The 21,593-nt window shown below is 40.6% G+C and overlaps 2 protein-coding genes across 4 annotated transcripts in view; one reads left to right on the forward strand and one right to left on the reverse strand.

Annotated features, from left to right (window-relative positions):
- The window catches only part of prkcaa (protein kinase C, alpha, a), a 138,260-nt gene extending 122,890 nt beyond the window's left edge, over window positions 1-15,370 (reverse strand). For 2 of the 3 annotated variants that reach the window (XM_040034281.1, XM_040034282.1), the window contains exons 1-2: window positions 14,988-15,370; window positions 13,247-13,278 (exon numbers count right to left, since the gene is read on the reverse strand). In XM_040034281.1, the coding sequence (XP_039890215.1) occupies window positions 13,247-13,278; window positions 14,988-15,154 (199 nt within the window). In that variant the 5' untranslated portion in view covers window positions 15,155-15,370. The remainder of the gene's footprint in view (window positions 1-13,246; window positions 13,279-14,987) is intronic. The other variant, XM_040034283.1, reaches the window with a different exon arrangement.
- A 3,056-nt stretch (window positions 15,371-18,426) lies between these two features.
- Window positions 18,427-21,134, forward strand: LOC120735105 (beta-2-glycoprotein 1-like). The gene is made up of 8 exons (XM_040034284.1): window positions 18,427-18,565; window positions 18,867-19,046; window positions 19,195-19,291; window positions 19,371-19,447; window positions 19,607-19,792; window positions 19,948-20,127; window positions 20,358-20,555; window positions 20,950-21,134. Exons 1-8 carry the CDS (start codon window positions 18,496-18,498, stop codon window positions 21,057-21,059), a joined length of 1,098 nt encoding a protein of 365 aa, XP_039890218.1. The 5' UTR covers window positions 18,427-18,495; the 3' UTR covers window positions 21,060-21,134.
- Window positions 21,135-21,593: the final 459 nt, after the last annotated feature.

The following is a 21,593-nucleotide window of genomic DNA, read 5'->3' on the forward strand; positions in this document are numbered from 1 at the left end:
CTGTTTGTGATTGAATATGTGATATTTTTAAAAATGAGCCAGACCTGAAGGCACTCCTTTCTCAGTTGGTCATGGAATAATCAATTACCTTTCACAATTTTTCTTATTTATTTTCAAAAGAAAGAGTATTTTCTATTTCAATTTCTTCATTCCCTTATGTCAAACTATGCTTTTGAAGCTGATGGAACGAATTCTATCGGTTAAACTGTAAATTCTTCCCAACTTGCAGTTATAGATCGGCAAAGAAATTAAGACCAGCCCTGATCAATAACCCCTAAGACTGCCTGGACCTTAGATGTTGACCCCTGAAGATCAGTAGCCTTTGATGTAAAGCAACACACTAAAACTGAGGGTTTTATTTAACTGCAGAAGCCAACTGTGCTAAATGGCAAGGCAGATGATTCAGCTTAGAGTACTGCAGCCTGCAGAGGCCTACTTTGTGTACAGACAGATGTGGGATTTGTGACTTGTTGATATTACAGCATTGATTCAGAAGGACCGAGAAGGACCGTTCCCTGCTGCTCACATCCAGCCTAAAAGTTAATCCCAGTAAGCAGGCACACTTCCTACGAGCAAATGACAGAGCAACAGGTGGTCTCATTCACAAATATAAACGGTCTGTCTGAGTGTTTCATTCAAGTAAAAGCTACAGTTAAGCTCCCATTAAGCACCTATGATACAATTATACCCCTCAGAACTGTCGACCATCTGAAAGTGGCTTTAATCATCTAAATGGACCATTACTTAAGCCATCAGAGGTCTGTTTAATAGGTCAAACTACCGCATAGTGTTGCACTCTCAAAGTATGGATGGATACACTGGATTCGTGCACATTTACTGTTTACATCACTGATGACGAAGGCAGCGAGAGCAACATGCTACAGTGAACACAATACCAGCATCAGTAAATGAAGTCCTTCCAGGAAAGCAAAAAGGGAGTCGTAGTCCTTATTGGTAATGTATAATGGAGTGTAGCTTTCATTGCATGATCTCATAAAGTTCAGAGGACGGTAAGTGCAGAAATATTCTCAGTGTCTTCTATGGTGGATTGCTTCATGCACGATTGCAAAGCAGAGAGTTAAAAATAACACAATTCTGTATTAATTATGGGAACCCTTGTGTTTTTCTTATAATAAACTGAGTCACATGTTTAACGGCTGTTTTTGCAGCTGTCACAAGTTGCACATTACCAAAGACAAGTCTCATAAGACTAGCAATAAATATCAATTATATCCAGCCAAATGAGGGACTCACTCTACAGCTGAGATTCTGAGACTTTGGCTCACCATGCGGTATCTGCATGCTCTCAACTTGAGTCCATTTATGACTGAGCTGCCAAACGCTTCCTCTTGTACGAGATCGAGGTGCCCGAGCAAACACAGAGCAGACGCAGTAACACAAAGGTGCTGGCAGTCCATTCTTTTACCTAACTCCACATGGGCATACAAACAAATGTCCGACCATGCAGCAGTACAGACAAACTGAGGCTCAAGGCCAAGTCTGACTCACTCGGCGTTCTAAAGATTGAGTTCGTGCCACTTTTATGAAAATTCATTCAGATTTTTTCTTGCCTAAAACAAAAGCTGAGCAATGTTGATTCTGTTGTAGGCGAGGGCAGATACACTTTTGACAGTTTCAGCTACAAAATGTGTTACTTGCCCCAACATGTGAAATATTATTATTCCAAAGCAACATGAACTACTATAAAGAGCAAATGATCAAGCAGATAAGCTACAATGATTGCGGGTGATGGCAGGTTTTACCAAATTTTATTATTTTTATCCATCATGCACAGTACTCATGTACAGAGCTCAACATGGCAGGGCTCAAAAACACTAGTGGCCTCGACCCTCAGAAAAAAATCACTAAAATCAAACACCCACCCACAATAGATTGCACAAATACATTTACCCACACTTTTTAACCACACTTTAATCAATTATACTCATGGCTAACATTGCCTCCACCAGGCACTGAGCAGCCACCCAAGTGCCCGGAAGACAGAACCACACCAACCACCAAAATGCTCAACAATCAATAAACATTCAAGAGATCTCATGCAAGTTTATGCTTCCTAATGTGAAAACGTTTTTAAGTGCAGAGTACTGAATAAAGTGCAACTGTGCCCAGAAAAGTGTTGGCTATTACCTAAAATAAAATAGAATTTACTGCTTTAGTTGCTGAACCAATAACAAAACACCTCATCATTACAACGACATTTTCTGTTACGGGTTACAGACATAGCACAATCACAGAACTGACATCACTGATGATCAAAGCATAGTTAATATTAGAGGTTGACAGTTAGGGCTAATGGCAGAAAGGTACCTATTCAAATCCAGGATCTGACTCAACATGCAAGAGCACATAACCAGAAAGTCAGCAAAGCTCTGCTATGCCTCGCAGCCATAGCTTCATTCCCAGGTGAACTCTCTCATGACGTAAGCGTGACAGCAGGAACATGGACGTCATCCCACCTGCAATTGCTCAGTCGGTCCCCTTCCTGCCCTCAAATCCCCTTATCAAACTGTGGGACAGATTTGGGCTACATAATGGGCACCAGCATGCAATCAGGAACTGAACAGGGGCCTATTATCTCATGACATGCAGGTGTCAGAGGATGCATTTCTCTCTGTTTAGGAGCTATCCTGTCCAGAAATGATGAGCATTGTTGCAGCAACGTGTACACAAAAATCTCCATGAAAGCCAGGAAGGGAACCTAATCCACTTCAGAGTTGTGAAACACTGCCGCAAGGGAACAACAATCATCAAAACAGTATTTAAAACACTGACATTTTTGACTGAACATCAATGTTGACTTTAAAAGCAATATTTATAATAAATCCATATTGTAAGCACTGGGATTAACATATTCCAACACAGTCCCTACAGGATGACAAATCTGACAAACATTACCTTATTCAGCACCAAACACATTAGAACTATGCAGCACAACACAGCATTTCCCCCAAATGCATAATGGGAATTAAGGTGATAAATAATGCAGGCTGTCATGATGGATTAGTCTAATCTTAATGCAGCTGCTCTGAATTGATTGTGAAAAAAAAAAAAAAAACAGGAAGCGAGGTGAGAGGCTTTCAGGGAAATCTAAATTACCCAAACATTCACAAGCCAGCAGCTCCACTTGACCATTTAGAGCATCACTAAAACTGTATTCAATTCTGTCTTAAAGACAAATATATAGTGTGTATATCTGAAGCGCCCTTTATTCACATTTAAGCTTCTCCAATACACTTGCTAAGGTTTTTCAACACTGAATTCGACTTATCCCATTATTCAAAACATTTCTAATAGACAGACGGGCATTTGACTAAAAGGTTTACATGACCGCAGACTTTAATCAAGATCCTCTGGGTTTCTCACAATTTGATAAGATACTGTAAATGTGATTTATTGATTTATAAGCTTCTGACACAATGAGCACAGTGTAAAATGCTATTAACTTTGTGCACATTGTGACTTTTTCTCTTTGGCGCAGGTATTGGGTTAATTTGTGTCTCTAAATTGACCATAAGTGTCCATTTCATGGGTAAATTACAGTTTTTGGAGCACTACACCAGAGCAAATTTTCCCTTAGTTTAATACCCCTCTCCATAGGCTCACTGTAGGCAAATACCTCTTGAAACTGACATAATCAAACCATAAATTAAGCATTAGACATCTGGGACAGGCTTCAGCCTCTCTGTAGCCCTGAATTGGAGGTGCAGTTAAGAAGACAGATGATGGACTTAGGTACATAGCGTTAACTTAAATTTAACACCTTATTTTTACTGCCTGCTGCTCCTGTTTGTCCAGCACATTGCCTGTGATTCCAGCAAAGGCTGGAATGACTGCAGGGAGCAAGACCAAAAAGTGTGGCTTTTACATATTTTCTTGGGAGTTACATGCATCTGAGTGTTTTCATCGCTTTTTATTTTTCATATGCCACTAGCTGTAACCAGTGCAATGATGTCATGCCCAGGAGTGTATTTTCTCGTGTTTGACATTAGCGATTGCATCTGTTGACATTCTTCCAAAATGAGGGTTAATTCGGTACCTCATTGACTCCAGTCTAATTTCAATTGAAGCAACGGAGCAGACAACTTAAATCACCGTGACATTACCGCTGATCTTACAAAAAAAGGTTTTCAGCCTTTTACACATGAGTCGAGCATGACTCCTCCCGGGTAATTACTGGAATTTTTTATCATGGCAACTGTCAAAAGAGAAATATCTCTCCCTGCATCCCTCGACATGCACCAGGTTAAATTATACAGATATCATTCCTTATGTTGGACCTCTTGGCCTCATCAGTATTGGTGAAGGGATTTTACTGGTTGATACCAAGTGGCAACTGCTGAAAAATAAACTTAACGAGGAGATGTGCAAAAAACTGCAAGAGCTCAAGTCGATCCTCATAGATCCCCATGTTAACATGTCCAACCTTACAGGTTGGACATGCGTCATCAAAATGGTTTTGGTCTCTGTGGATTTTTTCCCCCTTCATAAGAACTCTGTGGAAGGTTTGATTGTTTAACTCAATTTGTGTACTGTTAGTGCTCCAAGCTTTTATCCAAACACAGGTCGAAAAAGCTAACCTGTACTGAGTTGCATTAAGTCTTTTAAATACAGTCTACGGTTGATAGTGCGCTTGTTTTATCAAGATACATGCTTCCTATTCGCAAGTGGCTCTGGTCAAAAGCCAGATCTGCAGCTAATAGTGTAGATTTAAAATCTGAAACTTTTAACAGAATGCATTTTGTCTACTTTTGTATATTTTTACATTTTTGATTAATCTAAGTATAGACACCACACAAAACAATAAAACATATTTCATATGATTCACGTCTTTGCTCTGCATCCAGCAAATTAAGACTACATCTGCTACAGCTTAGCAGATGTAGTCTTTCATTTGTTGAAGCTTACCAATTTACTGCACTGTCTCCCTCCTTTCTAGTTATTTTTAACCATAATTGATCGACTAGTGTGCCTCAGTCTTACACAGGTTTAAGTACTCTCTTGTAGGTTCTTATAGCATATAATGATTCTCATGCATATAATGATTCTTATGCACATAATGATTCTTATGCACATAATGATTCTTATGCATAAGTTTAATACGGAAGATCTGTAATCAGTCATCTGCCTGCTTGGCTGTTCATTGCATCACTACCACTTTCCCACGCTGTCTGTTTCAACACTGACATCGTTACTGTAGTCCAATCATCTGCTCGCCCGCCCTCTTTGAGCCAATCAGCCTCCACTCTGCATTCATTCTGTGCTCTCCATCATTCTCCCTTTCAAAATCTCATTCCTGCAGCACACCACCTTGCCATCTCCACCTCACCAAGGCACCTAGAGCTCCATCCAAGCCTCACTCTTCATGTTCACCACCACCAACATCTAGATTCCAGGGAGACCTGTCCTAAATCCTATCACAGCTGGAAGTTCGTTCTGCCATGACGGGTCATTGACGTTTAATTGCCTCATAATTAACAGATTAATTTCTCAATCTCACGTTCAGTTCTTCCAAATGATCTCTCCTTATTGAACTGTTTGTGAATTCTCTAACAGATAGAAATAATCAACAACTTGAAACTATTCAAAATAGTAAATCTCCTGTAATGACGGAACATTTGTGCTTGCGTTTGTTTTATTTTGAGCAAACACGCAGAAACTGAAAAAGAAAGAAAAAAAAAAAACAAAAAAAAAAAACCACACTGTCACAGTGACCCAAGTTTGCATAAGAACAATATCCTGAGTGAAATCATTAAGTTGATAACATCTGCACAACATGTGTGCATTCCTAGATAAAGCCCTTATGTAATCCAAAAAGATATCAAAAGAACAAGCATCCTATAAACAGATCCAATGCTTTGCATAGCACTGTATATCTTCAGGGGACCAAGGAACAACTCTAAATATAGCCAAACCTGAACTCTGCCCTTTCCCTCTGCATCTCATAGACAGATGCATACACACACACACACACACACACATATGCCACGCTGCCTCTGCTCTGCTCTGCTCTGCTCAAAGGATCTCTGAATCTTATATCTTTCTCTATCTCTAACTCTGGGCCAAAATAGTATCAAGGTTGCAGTTAGGACATCCTATTCCTGACAGCACAAATGTGCAGTGTATCAAACAAACACCCTTCAATAACCAGAAACTGAATATTTCCCCTGTTTGCCAGGAGGAGATAAAAGAAATGGATATGTGAGAGTGCGTTTGTGCTGAAAGAAATGAAGAAAGGCAGTGTCCTTAAAGGAGAAACCCCAGGGCCTGGGTCAGGACACAGGGTGAAATATAGGGCGGCTTTGTGACAGAGGGCAAACAGAGAAACCAGCAAACGGGTAGAAAGACGAGAGACAACGAGAAAGAAACAAAGAAAGCTGGCGGTGTTTTGCTACAGATAATTCATCAAAGCTGTAAGCAATTGATCTGCCTCTTTGTTCTAAGTATACCGCTGCTTTAGAGGACAGGAAAAAAATCAGAGAGATGAAGGTGCAAACAAAGGCACGACCACTATGGCAGCGGAGATAAAGCAACAGATGTTGCAGAGTGGTCTGTGTGTCCAAAGCCCTGACTGAAACTGATGCTACATAAGAAACTCGACACCACGAGGGTTTCGTGGCTTATCATCATCATCAGGACCAAATGACAAAATTAAAAAATGATCTTCAGATCTTTAATGGTTAGAATTAGAAAATAATGCCCGTGCTCTGTGTTTTTCTTTCTTTCTTGCTCCATATTTATTAGCTTTTTTTTTTAGATTTAAAAAAAAAAAAAGGTGCTTGGGGAAAACTGGAGGAGAAAACTGCAATAACTACTAATTTTGTCATTAAAATTATTAATTTATTTTTACATGGCCACAATCTGAAGAGGCACTTACCAGGAGGTCCATGGATTAGTATTTCAAGGGACACTCAGTGAGGATTTTAAACCCTTGGTAATTTCTACTCATTGCTTTTACAAGACTAAATTATTATAATTGCATTGCATTTAAGAGACCAAGCTGAGCACAGTGCTCGCAAAAAAATAAGCTGTTTCACTTCTGCATATTAAATAAATGACTGGTGTGGATTTTTAGAGATTATATTATATTTGTAATATCTTGTGCCCCTGGCTTCACTATTATACAGCAGACATCCCTGTTTTTAAAATCATTTAGCTGCAAAGAGCATTACTCACCTAGGCATGCATTAGTGTTCAGACCACCTGAGGTTAAGATTGTAATAAACTCTCATACCATTCATGAAAAAAGATGGAGTTTATTACAGGCCCCCCTGGAGAAGTAAAAGCACGAGCCAATGCATTCCTCTCACTACGAAGCCCTAATCTGCCACTCAACAGAAATGGCGCCCTTAAATGCTGGCTTCCTGCTCTTAATGCCTGTGCTTTCATGTCCATGTTGGACAATTTGCCATCATTAGCCAACACTTGCAGTATATAATCGAAAGTGTTGGCTACCCAGCAATATATAATGAATTCGAGAGAAGGGTTTAAATAAGTTATCTGCACACACTCTGCCTTTTCTTTTGAACACTGACACTAATACTGATGCTGAAATCTCTGTACTAAATGATATAGGAGCAGAAAACAACTAAGAAATGTGCTGTTTGAGCAGCTGAGCATAAGAATACATGCACCAAGCATCCTGAAAGGAGCCCGTGGACTTTCCACGGACTGTCAACACCTTATTAGGATGATGCGGGTGTGGACAAGGATATTCTAAATAAACAGTGAGCAGCCCAAGACTAACAAAGTGACTGCACATCAACGCAGTTACAGAAATGAAGACGTTTGCAAACTTTATGATCTTTCTTTATCTATCAAAGCGAGATCCAACACTTCAGCATCAAAGAAGCAACAAGGTTGATTAACGTAATCCATGCAACAAGTAATCTCATTTCATAAATGCACGTATGGCTGCGCGTTGTGCACTGCTTCCTCTTAGGAATGTGGGTTTCTCTGCAACAGGCATGTCAAACTCATTCTACACTGTGGGCCACATACACATGCACATGACTTAAAAACATCCGAAAATACAGTGAAAAAAATCAAAGTCTATCCCCCTCCTTTATATTTTCCAAAGGTGTCCAGTGGGCCAGACTGGAGTCCTCTGCTGGCCAATTCTGGCCCCAGGGCCATATGTTTAACACCCCTGCTCTACAACAGCACACCAGAGGGTGATTCCCGTAGTGTAATACCGAGCCTGGCTTGAAATTGAATTGTATAAAAAAAAAAAAGCCGACCTCACAGGTCATCTTCAAGAAACCATTATGCGAGAACATATCCATCAGCTGCCTCAGCACTCCAGAAATCATCTGCATTACGACCAGTGTGGGAAGATGAAAACAAGACAGCCATCACTACATCACAGGAATACCCTGCGTGAATAACAAGGAGACCTCCTGGTTTTCAGCTAATCTTTCTTTTTCGCTCTGCCTTCTACTCAACCGACGTTTTAGTTGTTGCTCAGCTGTAGCTTCAAACAGCCCTGTTTATATTAAAGCCAGTACAGACAGGAAGTTTACGCTTATTATTCAATTGATTTTGCATTTGCTGCCATTTTACACAAAGGCCAGGAAAGAACATCAATTTTTGAGCACATGTTTTTGAGATCTGAGTAACAATTTCCTGCTTCATATCTGTCAAAGCGGACAAAACCAAGCATTAGCAGCACTAGATGGACTCAAAAGCTTGTTATTAATAAAAATCTAAAATAGGATCAATACTGTGAGACTGTTATGGCTTTGTGTTTCGGCTTACACTGGCAGGGAGTAATGGCCTTATAATTCCATCGACACCTTCCTTTGAAATCTCCACTAGAGGCAGAATTTTGAAATGGCACTGTTTGATTTCATAAAGTGTCACACAGGTGCCCTTGAAGAAAGCACCTGTTCCCCAAATAAGGAGGATTTTTCTACAGCTCAGTATAACTAAGCAAAACAGCAAACCATCAGATTAAACATTGGCAAATCAAGAGGTGAAAATAATAAATCCTGAAAATAATCCTCCAAAAAAACCTCAAGTTTCAAGATTTCCAGAGACAGTGTGAGGTTAACAAGGTCTGAACAGTAAATGAGCTGAGTGACACGAGTACGAACAGCCTGACTGCAGTACAGCGTCATCTAAATAGTGATTTGAGCTGCGCTGCTGCACAACGACAGCAGGCCAGGAGCTTGAAATAAGACTCCGCAGGAAAAGTAGCCAGAAGACGACAGACAGATTGTTCACAATGCAGATACCATCTAGAAAGGTGGTTACTGATAGGCTTGTTTGTTTCCACAACATTAACTTTCCTTTAGTATTTTATTTCAAGTGTCACATTGAGAGATCTGATTTTTCTTCTTTACACATGTGACCACAGACATTCGTGTTCAGAATAAACTGTGTTGTTTTGTATGAAGTCAAACATGTTAATAGCTTCCCTTGAGTATTATTTCCACACGCTGAAGTTTAACATGTGGCATCATTAGGACGACTTAACAAACAAACACTCACTGGATAGTTCGCACTCTGCAACTGTAGTAGTCGTCGACCCCTTTCTGAACTCAGAGGTGCTTTAATTCTTCGTGGCACAGATTCAACAAGGTGCTGGAAAACATTCTTCATATATTTTGGCCCATACTCACATGATTACATCACAAAGCCGCTGCAAATTTGCCAGCTGCACATCCATGATGGCAACCTGCCACATGCCAAGGGTACTCTGATGTTCTGAGATGTTCTGAGTGACGACTACGGAGGATCGTTTGCCGTGCTCAAAGCAACTGATCAGACTAGGCAACGTTTTTCCAAACTTCTGTTGCTCAATTTTGGTGAATTTCCTCAGTTTCCTGTTGTTAGCTGATGGGAGTGGCACCTGCTGTGTTTGTCTACAGCTGTACCAAAACTACTAGATTCAACATGCTGTACATTCAGAGATACTCTTCTGCATACCTTGATTGTAAAGAGTGATTATGTGAGTTACTACCGCTGTCCGTTCAGCAGTCTGGGCATTTTTCTTTGACTTCAGATATCAACAAGGAATTTGCACCCAGAGATTTGACACTCAGTGGATGTTTTCTCTCTTTCGGACCATCTGGAGATGGTTGTGCAGGAAAATCTCAGCAGATCAGCAGTTTCTGACACCAATAAGCACAAAACATTCAAAGTCACTTAAATCACCCTTTTTCCCATTTTGATGCTCAATTTCAACTTCAGCAGATGACCCTGACCACAACTACACAGCTAGGTGCACTGAGTTGCTGCCATGTGATTGGTTGATTAGACGTTGGCTTTTAGAATCAGTTGAACGGGGCCCCAGTTTAGCTCAGTGGGTGAGTAGGCGACCATATGCCACATGACCAGAGCGCAGCAGCCTGGGTTTGAGACTGACCTGCTGCCATTTGTTGTGTGTCTTCCCCTTTTTCCTGCCTATCTTAACTGCTCCACTCTTGAAGAGGTACACCTTATAAACCGTCCAGTGAGTGTATACTAATAGTAAACCTGCCAATTATTTTTGTACCTAATAAATGTATCAATAAAAAGCACAATTCCAAAGCCCAAGCTGGGATGCTCATTAATCATTATTGTAAACGGCTTTTGCAGTAATCAAATTGATTCATGTATATTTGTCAGTGTTTCGTTCAGAGACACCAACTGACCAAACTGTTATGAGCTCTATCTTTTAATCTTAAAATGTTAAAAAAAAAAAAAAAAAAGGAATACATGCAAAAATAAACATATTCACTGAGCTTAAATATATGGCGCAAAATCTCAACACATAAACTACACTTGATGATGTAATACAGTGGAGCCCGGCCTATTCTTAGCAAAGGGACATTTACTCGGTTGAAAATTAAATGTCACTCTTGTTATAGAAATGCCACTCTCCAGTTCATCACTTTGTCACCTTCAAGTAGTCAGCGAGAGGCTTGACCCCCATTTTACAGAAGCTTAAGTTTAATATTTGATGGCTAAGCAGATGTTAGAAAGTAGGGACCTTTCTCTCTTTGACTGGCTGCAGCGTAACCAATCACCTCCGTCTTGATGAGGCGGACTCATAATTTATTTAAAAGGTCCACACTTGGATTTATGATGTAATAACAAAGGTGCGGCCAGCGTTGAGCGGGGAAGAGAAAAGCTGCAGCGCATCATTTGTGCTCGTGTTTCGTGAGTGTACGCGACGGCCTTCCACCCCTGAGTTTATCATCGCCTGCATCAGAAGCTGCGACAGTAACAATGAGGCAGGAGGAAAATGGCAACTTGCTGTGAAAGCAGAGGAGGGGGCTCGCGGACACGCTGACGATAATGTCAGGTTATGCAAAAACATGTTAGGCTATCAACACTCTGACACCTTAGAGTGACTCATTACCGAGCCTGTTTTCAAGTAGGAGCAAAGCTTGAGAACAGGCAACATCTCACTTGTGTGAGAGGCGATCACATAGAAGAGTGGGTGTGAGGTTGCTGGCAGCCGTGCCCACGGGTCAAACATGGTTTTCCATGTAGACACGGGCTAATACGCATGTTCCTATGCGCAAACGTTAACCAGACATACCATACGCCCTTAACGGCACTATGAACCATCTACATTTATAAGTAAGATGAGCTGTGATTCACTTAAAACCCCTGTGTGTCTCATTCTCCCTGACACTCTCAGGAGAGTAGTCTATGAATCATTGAGATTAAACACTCGATGTGACAAAGTGTTTATCTTTAAGTTTCCCACTGAAAGAGCGTCTTCTGTCTCCGTGAACGACGCACATCCTGCAGTTAGTTCATGAATAGTTGGTGGTTTTGATGCAGTAATTTAGCAATGCAACAACAAAGGCTGCACAGACGAAAACTGCAACCAAGCAAATGCATCAGCAAAGCAACGCAGACAAAATCCACCTGCGCTGCATCTCGGTCGCAGACACCGATTATAAATTAGCACCGTGCAATATCAAAAACAACATGTGATGTGTTGTTTTCATTTTTTGAACAAAAAAATCAATCTAAAAAAAGCTGATAAAGGCATCTACCTATATCTAGTCTAAAGCCTCTGTTTTATTTGAACCATCCTTTCTCGAATGCTAAGGTTTTACAATTGTTTCAACACAACAAACACTGGAGAAGAAGCCCTTCTGAGCCTCAGACTAGAAGATTGACATTATTACTCCCTTCTTCAGGAATGAGGCTATTTTCTCCTCCAACACCACTCTCTCTGTGGCGGTGGAGGGAGTGCAGTACGCAGAACGCCATTAAAACATGAAAGCTCATGGCACGACTGTAATGGAAACCCTTCCTCAGTGTTTTGTCTAATCGGGCGGAAGAAGGCAGCAGAGATACACACACTCTGGTTAGTGATCTGTCAGTGGGAGAGCAAGGAGGGCCCACAGCTCTCACTGCTGCGAGGTGGCCTAAGTGTAAAAAGACAGAGTCTGACCTGCTAGGACGATTCGCTCACTTCTCCAACCAGATCTCGTTGGACATCATCTGTCCTGCTACCCGGGCAATTACAGCCAAACTAATGCTTTGGCAAGTCCACAGATTTTCCAAATTAGATGAGGAATTCAGAGACTATGTGCTTGCTAAAGCTAAAAACAGCAGTTAACAAGAAAACTGTCCACATTTTTCCACTTTGCATCTCCTCCCTATCCCTGTCCACTCTCTTTCACTTTCTGTTTCCCTAACCTGCTTTACACATCATTGTTTAGATTCTGTTTTAAGATAGCACATTTACTGCTCAGCACACTTTGTTTACTCTAATTTCCCTACTTCTGATAAGCCTGTTTTTATAGGATGAAGTTTCATTTAACTTGATAATAATAAGTCTTTAAATGTCACACCAAACTTCAGTCATTACTTTGATTACTTTAAAATCGACGGATACACCTGGTGCCACAGGTATCAAAAGCATGGCTATCAAACAGCAAAACACTGCTTTTATCTAAAGCTTCCAAATATATAAAACAGCAGAATAAGCAGTAATTGCATTCACAGGCATTCAGTCATTTTCTCTTGTAGTTGCACGTATGAGATGGAGCTAGTGCAGCAAAATGCATGGAAAAGTGACAAAAATTTATCAACCCTAAATGTGATGATTCAAGAAACAGCATCAGAATAAATTAATTGCAGACTTGACAGACAAAGAACACCATTTTTTTTTCCAAAATGACAAAATAGTCCTAAATCAAAGTTTAACATGTACATGTCTCGCTTACACACACATTTTAACTGAAGGCCTCACACATGAATGAGTTTTGCTTTTTACCTTGGCACTGGAATCCTTGTTTTCCAAACCCCCTGTGAAAAGAAAGAAGGACGAATTGAACAGTTGCTCGTGCTCACACTCTTTCAAACACGTGTGCACAGTAAATCCATTCATTCACCTGCACATGCATGCACACGTACTGTACACGCATTCATTCAATCCAGGGACCCACGTGTCTCATGTTTTCCATGACTATTAAAGAAGAGCATTGCACAGTTCTTGGGATTTCATGTTTTCCTGAAAGCATTCATTGCCTATTAAGATGTATTTCTCTGTCTATGGTGTGGATAAGCTTGAGTGACCTTGAGGAGCCCTGACCTCAACCCAATCCAGCACCTTTCAAACAAACTGAAAGGCCAACTGCAACTGAACTGAGGCTCTTGTGGCTGAATTGGAGTGAATCACAGTCCTCTAGAATCACGCCGGTGTAATGGTTAGGTGTGCAGATCCTTTGTGCCCATACTGAGTTTGTTCTTCTGCCGACTTGATCTGCGGTTAATCACAATGTCATTACAGAAATCCTCATCAATCAAAGCCCTCAGAGGGAAGCTTTGACCTCATAAAGAAAAGCAACAAGCTGTTTGCCTTAATAATTATGGTTATACCGAGCTTGTGCTTTGCACTAAGGAGTGGCGCTTGGTTGAACATAGGTCATTGTGTAAAGCTGTCAGTGCTATACTAGCTTTACACAGAAAAAAGGCTCTTGGAAGACACACCCACTAACAAGAGAGGAGCAGTTTAACTCTGCAAAGCTGTCTGCAAGTTTCCTCCTCTTACATTTAAGATACGGCATAAAATGTGAAAATGAACGCTTTTTAGGACAGTAACATAATGCAATTAAAGACCTGCTGCACAGAGTGGAACCGCCTAGTGTATATAGATGGAATCAGACTATTTACAGCATTTGGAAACTTGTGTTTCGTTATGTTATCCAAATGCATTTCTCATCATGAGCCACAAATTAGGAAAACACAAATGCAACATAGAGATAATAATCTGTGCCTCTACACCAGTGTGTTTCAGCAAAACAGGACATGCATAAATCAGTCTACGTAGAGTAGATGAAGTGCTTTTCCATACTGGCTCACTCTGGCAATTAATTGCAGATCTCAGAACCAGCGTTTGAGTTGCTTCAAGTTAAAAAAAAATCCCTAGCAGCTTAAAATTGAAAATTCGAACAGGCCAACTACAGTAGGTGCCAGGAAGGGGGAACCTGTTACTCATCAGAGCACTTCAAACAGGTCCAGTCTTGGCTGGTACAGCAGCAATGGGAAGCTTTTGGCACAGTTTTCATTGAAGTTGTTTCTGCCTTGCAGGAATGTGCTGCAGCTTTGACGTTGTCCTCACAGTGGTTTACTGGGACCAAAAAGACGCTTTAACTACGTTTCTTATTAAGAACTCTCCCAGTTGGAAGGTTAACAGATTAATACAGAAAATGCAACATTAGTAGACAACACAAACATGAAAATGCGAGAGGTCTGACAATAATACAACAGACTGGGATCCTTGGAGAAGCTTGGAGCTGCTAGGAAGGGTTATGACGACGTTAGTGCTCCTGCGCTGACTCTCCACTAGTAGGAAAGTCTTTAGGAAGTGCATGGATCGCAGGATTATGAAGGGAAAAGTTAGCCTGTAGTTGTGTTACATCATCGAGCAGAGTGTAGGCTCTCGACTGAAGTTATCCAATATGCAACAGGCTGCAGTCAGGCAGGGGGTGGATGTGGGTAACGGAAGAGCTTACCAGATGAAGTCCGTGCAGTGGCTGCAGAAAGTCGGCTGCTTGAAGAACCTGGCTATGAATTTATGGTTCTTGACCTCGTGGACGTTCTTTTGCCTCAGGGCACCTTTCCGAGCAAACCTATTTGCGACGTCCGCGGAGGACGACTCGTTCAAACTTACATCAGCCATGTCCCCCTAAAAACGAAATGATACAATGCAACAGCTTTGCGTTGTTGTCTCGGGGTGGTTTTCAGTCCGTTCAGACGCGCAGCCCTCAATGTCGCGGCGGAAGAGTGCGGAGCGGCGGTCTTCACCGGAGACACTGTACTTACAGTCAGTGAGGGCTTTCCCTGCCTGTCGACACCACTGGGTTGCTCCACTGACAGAGGTGCACGCGGACAGGCTAGCCACATTGAAATGGGCTGCTTCCTGTCTGGCCCTTCAAAATAAAAGCCCTTTCTCTCCCTCTCTCTTTCTCTCTCTCTCTCTCTCTTAATTAGAGTGCGTGTGTAAGAGGTTGTTTGTTATATCCTAACACATACCTTAAAAACCAAAATAAAAACTACTACCTGCAGCATGCAGAAAATCCAGTCTAACATAATTGCTCATGCAACCTTTTCAGAGTTAGATCTCAGGAGTGGACTACCGAGTCTTTGATTTGCATTCAGCGGTGCATTTGCATTTCCTAGTGGGGAAACATTTCATCTGCATCATATCATATTTAAATCGAACATTTCAGTTCGTTTGAAAGGTTAAATGAACAGATAAACTGACAAAAAAGGGGGGGGGGAAATCACAAAAAGTGTTTTTGTTCACCTGAGCAACAGAAAGCAGTCAGTCGATAATACTGTGAAGCCTTTTTTTAAATGAATTATTTAGTCTCCGCCCGCAGCTGTGCAGACCGCGTGCGGAGCTTTTATTGAAAAGGGCCTAAGTGTTTTTGTTCTTTCCTTTAAAAATAAGTCGGTTCATAATTACTGCATACTGGCAATAAGTATGATATTTAAAACATCAATGGTATTGTGCGAGTAATGCAGAAATTTACTATTGTAAATATTTGCCTGATTGTTGTTTTTGTACGTTTCTGTGTAGTTGTGATATTTATTTCCATTACTGTTTTTATGGGCATCATATTAGTACTAGTAGTAATAGTACTTGATTTAAAATAATAATAATAATAATAATACGATAATAACTATGACTGAAGACAGAAAAATCAAGCAACAAACCCAGGCTTAATGAAGATGATAATGTTTTCTTTGGGCTGAAAATGTAGTGTAGTGTGTTGCCATTGTTCAGTGGGGGTAAACTATTAAAAATCACCTCTCTTTATAATGCAATATAATTCATCTGGGTCACGATCCTTTTCAGGGTCCTTAGTATCTCCGTGTCTGCACGTCCTTTAATCTTAGTCGCAGAAAGCGGTCCACGGTGCCCCTTTTTGTCAAACAATACACGAAAGCAACACACACAACCTTTCAAATGATGAAAAAGAGCCAGTGAAACCACTCTGCATATCCACTCTGTTAAACGCAGATCAACGTGGATTACATTCATTAACCACTTCTATCTTTATTTTTTTTTTTAGCTCCCTATGAAAGACTTCAGCATTTAAATTATAAGCATGGATTTAAAAAAGAAGGTTGGTTGGTTAGTTAGGCACTAAATTAAGAGCTCAACAATTCAGCCATTGACTCGTTTTCTTCGATTAACGTTTTTATTTTGAAGATGAACTTCCTGGTTTCTTTGCGGACTTTGACGCGGCTCCGCTCTTCTTCCTCCTTTCCTCTCGGGCTGATGTCACCCAACAGGTTCTGCCGTGGGTGGGAGGAGGCCCCTGATCCCACAGCAGGAATTTAGGATGGGGCGTCATCGCGTGGAGAAAATAGCGCAATACATATTCTCGCATGGTGTGTAGAAAAAGTAGGAAAATCGAGAGTTTTGCTCACGGTGACTCGCTTGTAGACAGATCCATTCTTTCAGGCACTGTTTGATAATCTGCATACTCATCCTTGTCGTCAAGTCAGAAGAAATTAGATGATTATTTTGCCTGTCTTCAGAAGTATTGTCTGTGCCCTCTTTAGAGACAGCATAAAATAACCACGATTGGGGATTTTGATCAACACATGTAAAAAGTCTGTTAGGGTTGGCACGCCATACTGCACGCAGTCAGATTTCACAGGTCGTGTGGAAAAGTACTGAGGACAAAGAGATAATGACACTGATCACACCACACAGCTTACATTTGAATCCGTTATTTTCATGTTGCTTTGAATCAAATTGCAGCACAATTTGTGCAGAAAGTGTTGATATTAGCATTTGTGGGATTTACTGAGCACCAGGAGACCGATTTCTCACTTGGTTAATAAAGCACAGTTTCTCATTTAAGCTCTCTAATAATGTGCTTAAGATTTCACTCAAATTCTGTGATTGGAGTTATAAATATGTCTCTCACTGGACTCTCCATTTTGCAGATTTTACCAATGCTATTTTGCTTCAGCTCGGCTATTTGTTCCCATATGAAGCATTTGGTCACAGCTGCATGGATTGTTTTGAATTGCTTGCTATTTGTCAGACTTCTCTGAGTTTACCAATTCCTTTATGGTCCATTGACCTGCGGTACAGCACTGCTATCTCTATTCTTCTTCTTCTAAATTTAATTAGGTTAGCAGATCTAATGTTCTTCCCATAGCCATGCTATCAGTAATAAAAGCATATTGTCTGTGATTTTGTCACATGAGTCTCATTTGTCTGAAGTATTCAGGTTGAAAAGTTTTGAAATAAAAATAGCTCCAAAGGCATTTAAGAGTGTGAACAGTATAGTAGTAAGTGTATGGTTAAGTGTTTCAAGAATATTAAGGGATCCCTGTAAAAACTGAGACCTCCTGAGTAATTTGATTTACGATAAATCAGTGGAGCCTATCTGAATACTTTGATTCGTCCATGAAGGACACATGACATTGCTGGCAATCAACAAATCCTCTGACCCACTTAGGTTTTGCATAATTTCACTGATTATGGTCCTGCAGGTCACAAAGTTTCCTCTTTTTTTTTTTTTTTTTAGAAGTAATCTCCTTTTGTATGCTGATATAATCCACAATTTTCTAAATTCATTGAGCTAAAGGCCAACTTTTAGTCAACTCAAACTAGAACACGTGCAGTTAAATGTGCTTGTGTTGTTGGCATTATCATGGTAACTATTTGCTCTCTGCTTTATTGGAGCAAAAATGCATTCCTAATAAGATTGTTTACGTTTATTCATTGACAATTCTTTGCACAGCAAAGTTTTTATGTTAAGTTCTTGTGAGTTCATGTAATTCTTTGTGTCTGCTGATTGCTCTTGTAACAAATCAAAGTTATCAATCAACTCTAGGTAAATATACAACAGTTTCGACCTTTGTGCTCAATCAATAGGGGCTTACTCTAGCATCTGATTGGACAGAGCTATCACGCTCCTGTTACTCAGGAGCCCTCCTGATCCTCATCCTTACACATCTGCAGGAACACTGAGAGTCTTCAAACCCAGGAAGATGTCTCCAGCTTTGGCTTTGTTGCTCCTCAGCCAAGTAGCTTTATACACAACTGTAACATCAGCGAAAGGTAAAGTGAAGGAGGATAACTGCTCCATTTATACCATTTGTATTTTAGCATTAAACAGATTTGTTATGAGTTATGTGCTGCAAGATATCTCGTTTGACTTTCTGTCAGTGATTGTGCTGTTCATGATTTAATTTGTGTATTTCATGCATGTGTGTTTATTGTGTGACGTTTTTACAGTTGAAAGCCTCATTATCTGAATAATAGATCACAGAGTTTTAGTGCAGTGTTATATTAAAAAAAAATACAAAGTTTAATATTTAGTTGCAAAACGTGACCATTTCTATGCCTGATCTTTAACCAGTATGTAGCAGACCTCCGACCACTGATGGGATTGATTCTTCAACACTAAAACGTGTGTATGAGGTTGGAGAAGAGGTGACTCTCACGTGTGAACAGGGGTACTTGCCTTCAAGGACACCATCGGCCAGGATAACCTGCACTGCCACAGGAGAATGGACACAGGCAAACCTGGCATGTTCTCGTGAGTAAAAATCGTGGTTTTAGGCCGTGGGACCTCCTGAATATGTCTTAGACACAATCAGCAATAACTGCTTTAATATCCTACAGCTTATAATATTCTGTAACCACAGAATATTCACTGCTGTCCATATTGTGACATATTTTTCTAGCTAAGATGTGCCAGATCCCAAGACCTCTGCAGCCGTTTGCAAAGGGGAGGACAGAAGTACCATTCAAGAGCGTGCTTAACTTCACATGTGATGATGGGTAAGAGCGACGGCAAGAATGAAACCCCAAAACACAGTTGTGTTTGCAGTTAATATATCTGAGAACTTTTCGTCATCAGGTATGTCTTAATAGGAAGCAATGAAACCAGATGTTTACATGATAACACCTGGAGCCATCCACCACCTCTCTGCAAAGGTAATCCAGGAAAATGTACAGAGCGAAAATCAAACCATTAATGTTTAATGGACAGCAAAGAGAACAGCCAATGCACATCATACACTAAAATAAGCTGAGAGAAAACGAATTCAACTTTTGTCAATGTGACTCTAATCGGACCTCTTTTTCTCCTTAAAGCTGTGAACTGTCCTCTGCCCAAGCCACCAAGCGATGGTAGGATTGTCCACGATAAGCCATTGACTGGAACCACAACTAAGTATGGCCAAGCTTGGACATATGAGTGTAATCCACCTAAAGCACCAAGCTATGAGAGAGGATTCTGCATGGCTAATGGAGGCGTAACTGAACCGCCGGTGTGTCGAGGTATGCAGACGTCTACTTTTGTTTTGGATCTTCACAAAAAACTGGAAAATTTTGTTGCTCTAAATGTTGTTTCCATTTTTTTTATTTAAAATGTTTTTGGTTTTTTTATGAAATTGCTGGTAACTGTTTAATTCCTATTCAAAACCTTATTCTAGACGTGAGCTGCCCAATTCCAACAAACATACCGAACGGCATCATCACCTTTGCTGTGATGAGACAACATGGCTACAAGGAGAAGGTTAGGTATGCCTGCAGTGAGCACTATGTTCTGGAAGGTCGGGATGAAATACAGTGTCAAAACACAGGAAACTGGTCATCAAAGCCGGTCTGCAGGGGTGAGTCATAGGAAAACAAGATCTTCCCTCAGGCTGAAATTCTAGCCTCATCTTAAACTATTCCAAAACATTTCTGATAGGTTCAGATTGTTTGTGTTCATGAGTGTCCGCTCTCTCACCCTAACGAGAAATAAGTTGGTGTCTCAGCATGTAGCACTCTCTTTATAAGCCACAGACTGGATTTGTAACGTCCAGTGAAAATGCTTCAGCTGCTCTGTTTGTTCACCCAGCTCCCTGCACAGTTGGCATCAAAAGAGGCCGTATTTTCTATAACAGCAAGAAGATCTGGATTGGAGACTTGAAACCAAACAGAGTCCTCCATGGAGAACATGTCGCCTTCTATTGTCTGAACAAAACTGACAAATGTGGCTACCCTGTGGCCACCACTTGTAATGATGGAAACCTGCCCATCCCAGGATGCTTCGAGGGTGAGTTCCTGTTAACTCGCTAAATGTCTTTCAAGCAGTTGTAGCTTTGGTGGTGTTCAGGTCCCTAAGAGTAAAAAAAAAAAACCCAAAAAAGAAAATCAAAGAGCAGTTTCACTTTCTTTCTTCTTCCTTTGTGACATGTAGGTTGTTCAAAACTTGTGTTTATTTTATGTTAACTGGGCTCCTGATGAACATGTTCGGCCTCGCATGCTTTCACTTTAAACAACCCATTACATTTTTTTGTAAAACCCCCCAAACAATTAAATAATACTCCTGTCACATGGTTTCCAGATGTTTTTAGAAAGCCCATGCAGTCAAATGAAGATGTTCAAAGATTGCAGTAATATATTTGTTTCTGTCTTGCCCCCCTGCCCCTTTTTTTTTTTTTTTTTAGAACCAGGCAGGATGGATTACAGCTTGAGGCCAAAAAAGCTTCCATCAGAAATCACGATGTGTGCTTCTTCCCCAACTTCAAGTCCAGGAAACGTTACAATCACACGTTGATGGAAGCCGCTATCTTTAAATGGCATTGTCTGTTTTCTTGTATTCAACTGATAATAAAATATCATTGGTCAGTCATGAAAGTGTGCATTCATTAACGCTTATTAACACTTATTAACACACTGTATCCGTAGCCATACACAGGCCAGACTTTGCTATGAAATATGAAGATTTAAACTATGTGTGTTAATGATTTTCACATTTCAGTCAGATATGCTAAACTTGTGAGAAATGGCTCATTCAAAAGTTTAAACTTCCTAACCAGATGACGGCTATACAAAGTATAGCTCAGAGAGCCTGTGGCTAATAAAAAGCTATTAACATGAGAGAGGCTGACATAATTGCAGTGTCCAACTGACAACTTTCCCCAGGAGATTTCGTTTAGCTACTCAAATGCGATATCAGGGAGTGAACAGCCCACATTCGTGCTGATGCCACTTTAGTCCCACTTGTGATAAAAATGAATTTAAATGGACTTGAAAGCTTGAACATGTAACAGGGTTGATAAAATATTCAGTGATGAGATGCTGTGTGGCT

The sequence above is a fragment of the Simochromis diagramma genome, unplaced genomic scaffold (genome assembly GCF_900408965.1).
Source record: "Simochromis diagramma unplaced genomic scaffold, fSimDia1.1 OVJJ01000747.1, whole genome shotgun sequence".
Classification (NCBI taxonomy): Eukaryota; Metazoa; Chordata; class Actinopteri; order Cichliformes; family Cichlidae; genus Simochromis; species Simochromis diagramma.

Excerpts from the sequence above, each read along its gene's own strand:
- LOC120735105 (XM_040034284.1), top strand. The coding sequence starts at position 18,496 with ATGTCTCCAGCTTTGGCTTTGTTGCTCCTCAGCCAAGTAGCTTTATAC. Across the intron at positions 18,566-18,866 it reads AACTGTAACATCAGCGAAAG|TATGTAGCAGACCTCCGACC; the intron begins GTAAAGTGAAGG and ends ATCTTTAACCAG. Across the intron at positions 19,448-19,606 it reads TCCACCACCTCTCTGCAAAG|CTGTGAACTGTCCTCTGCCC; the intron begins GTAATCCAGGAA and ends TTCTCCTTAAAG.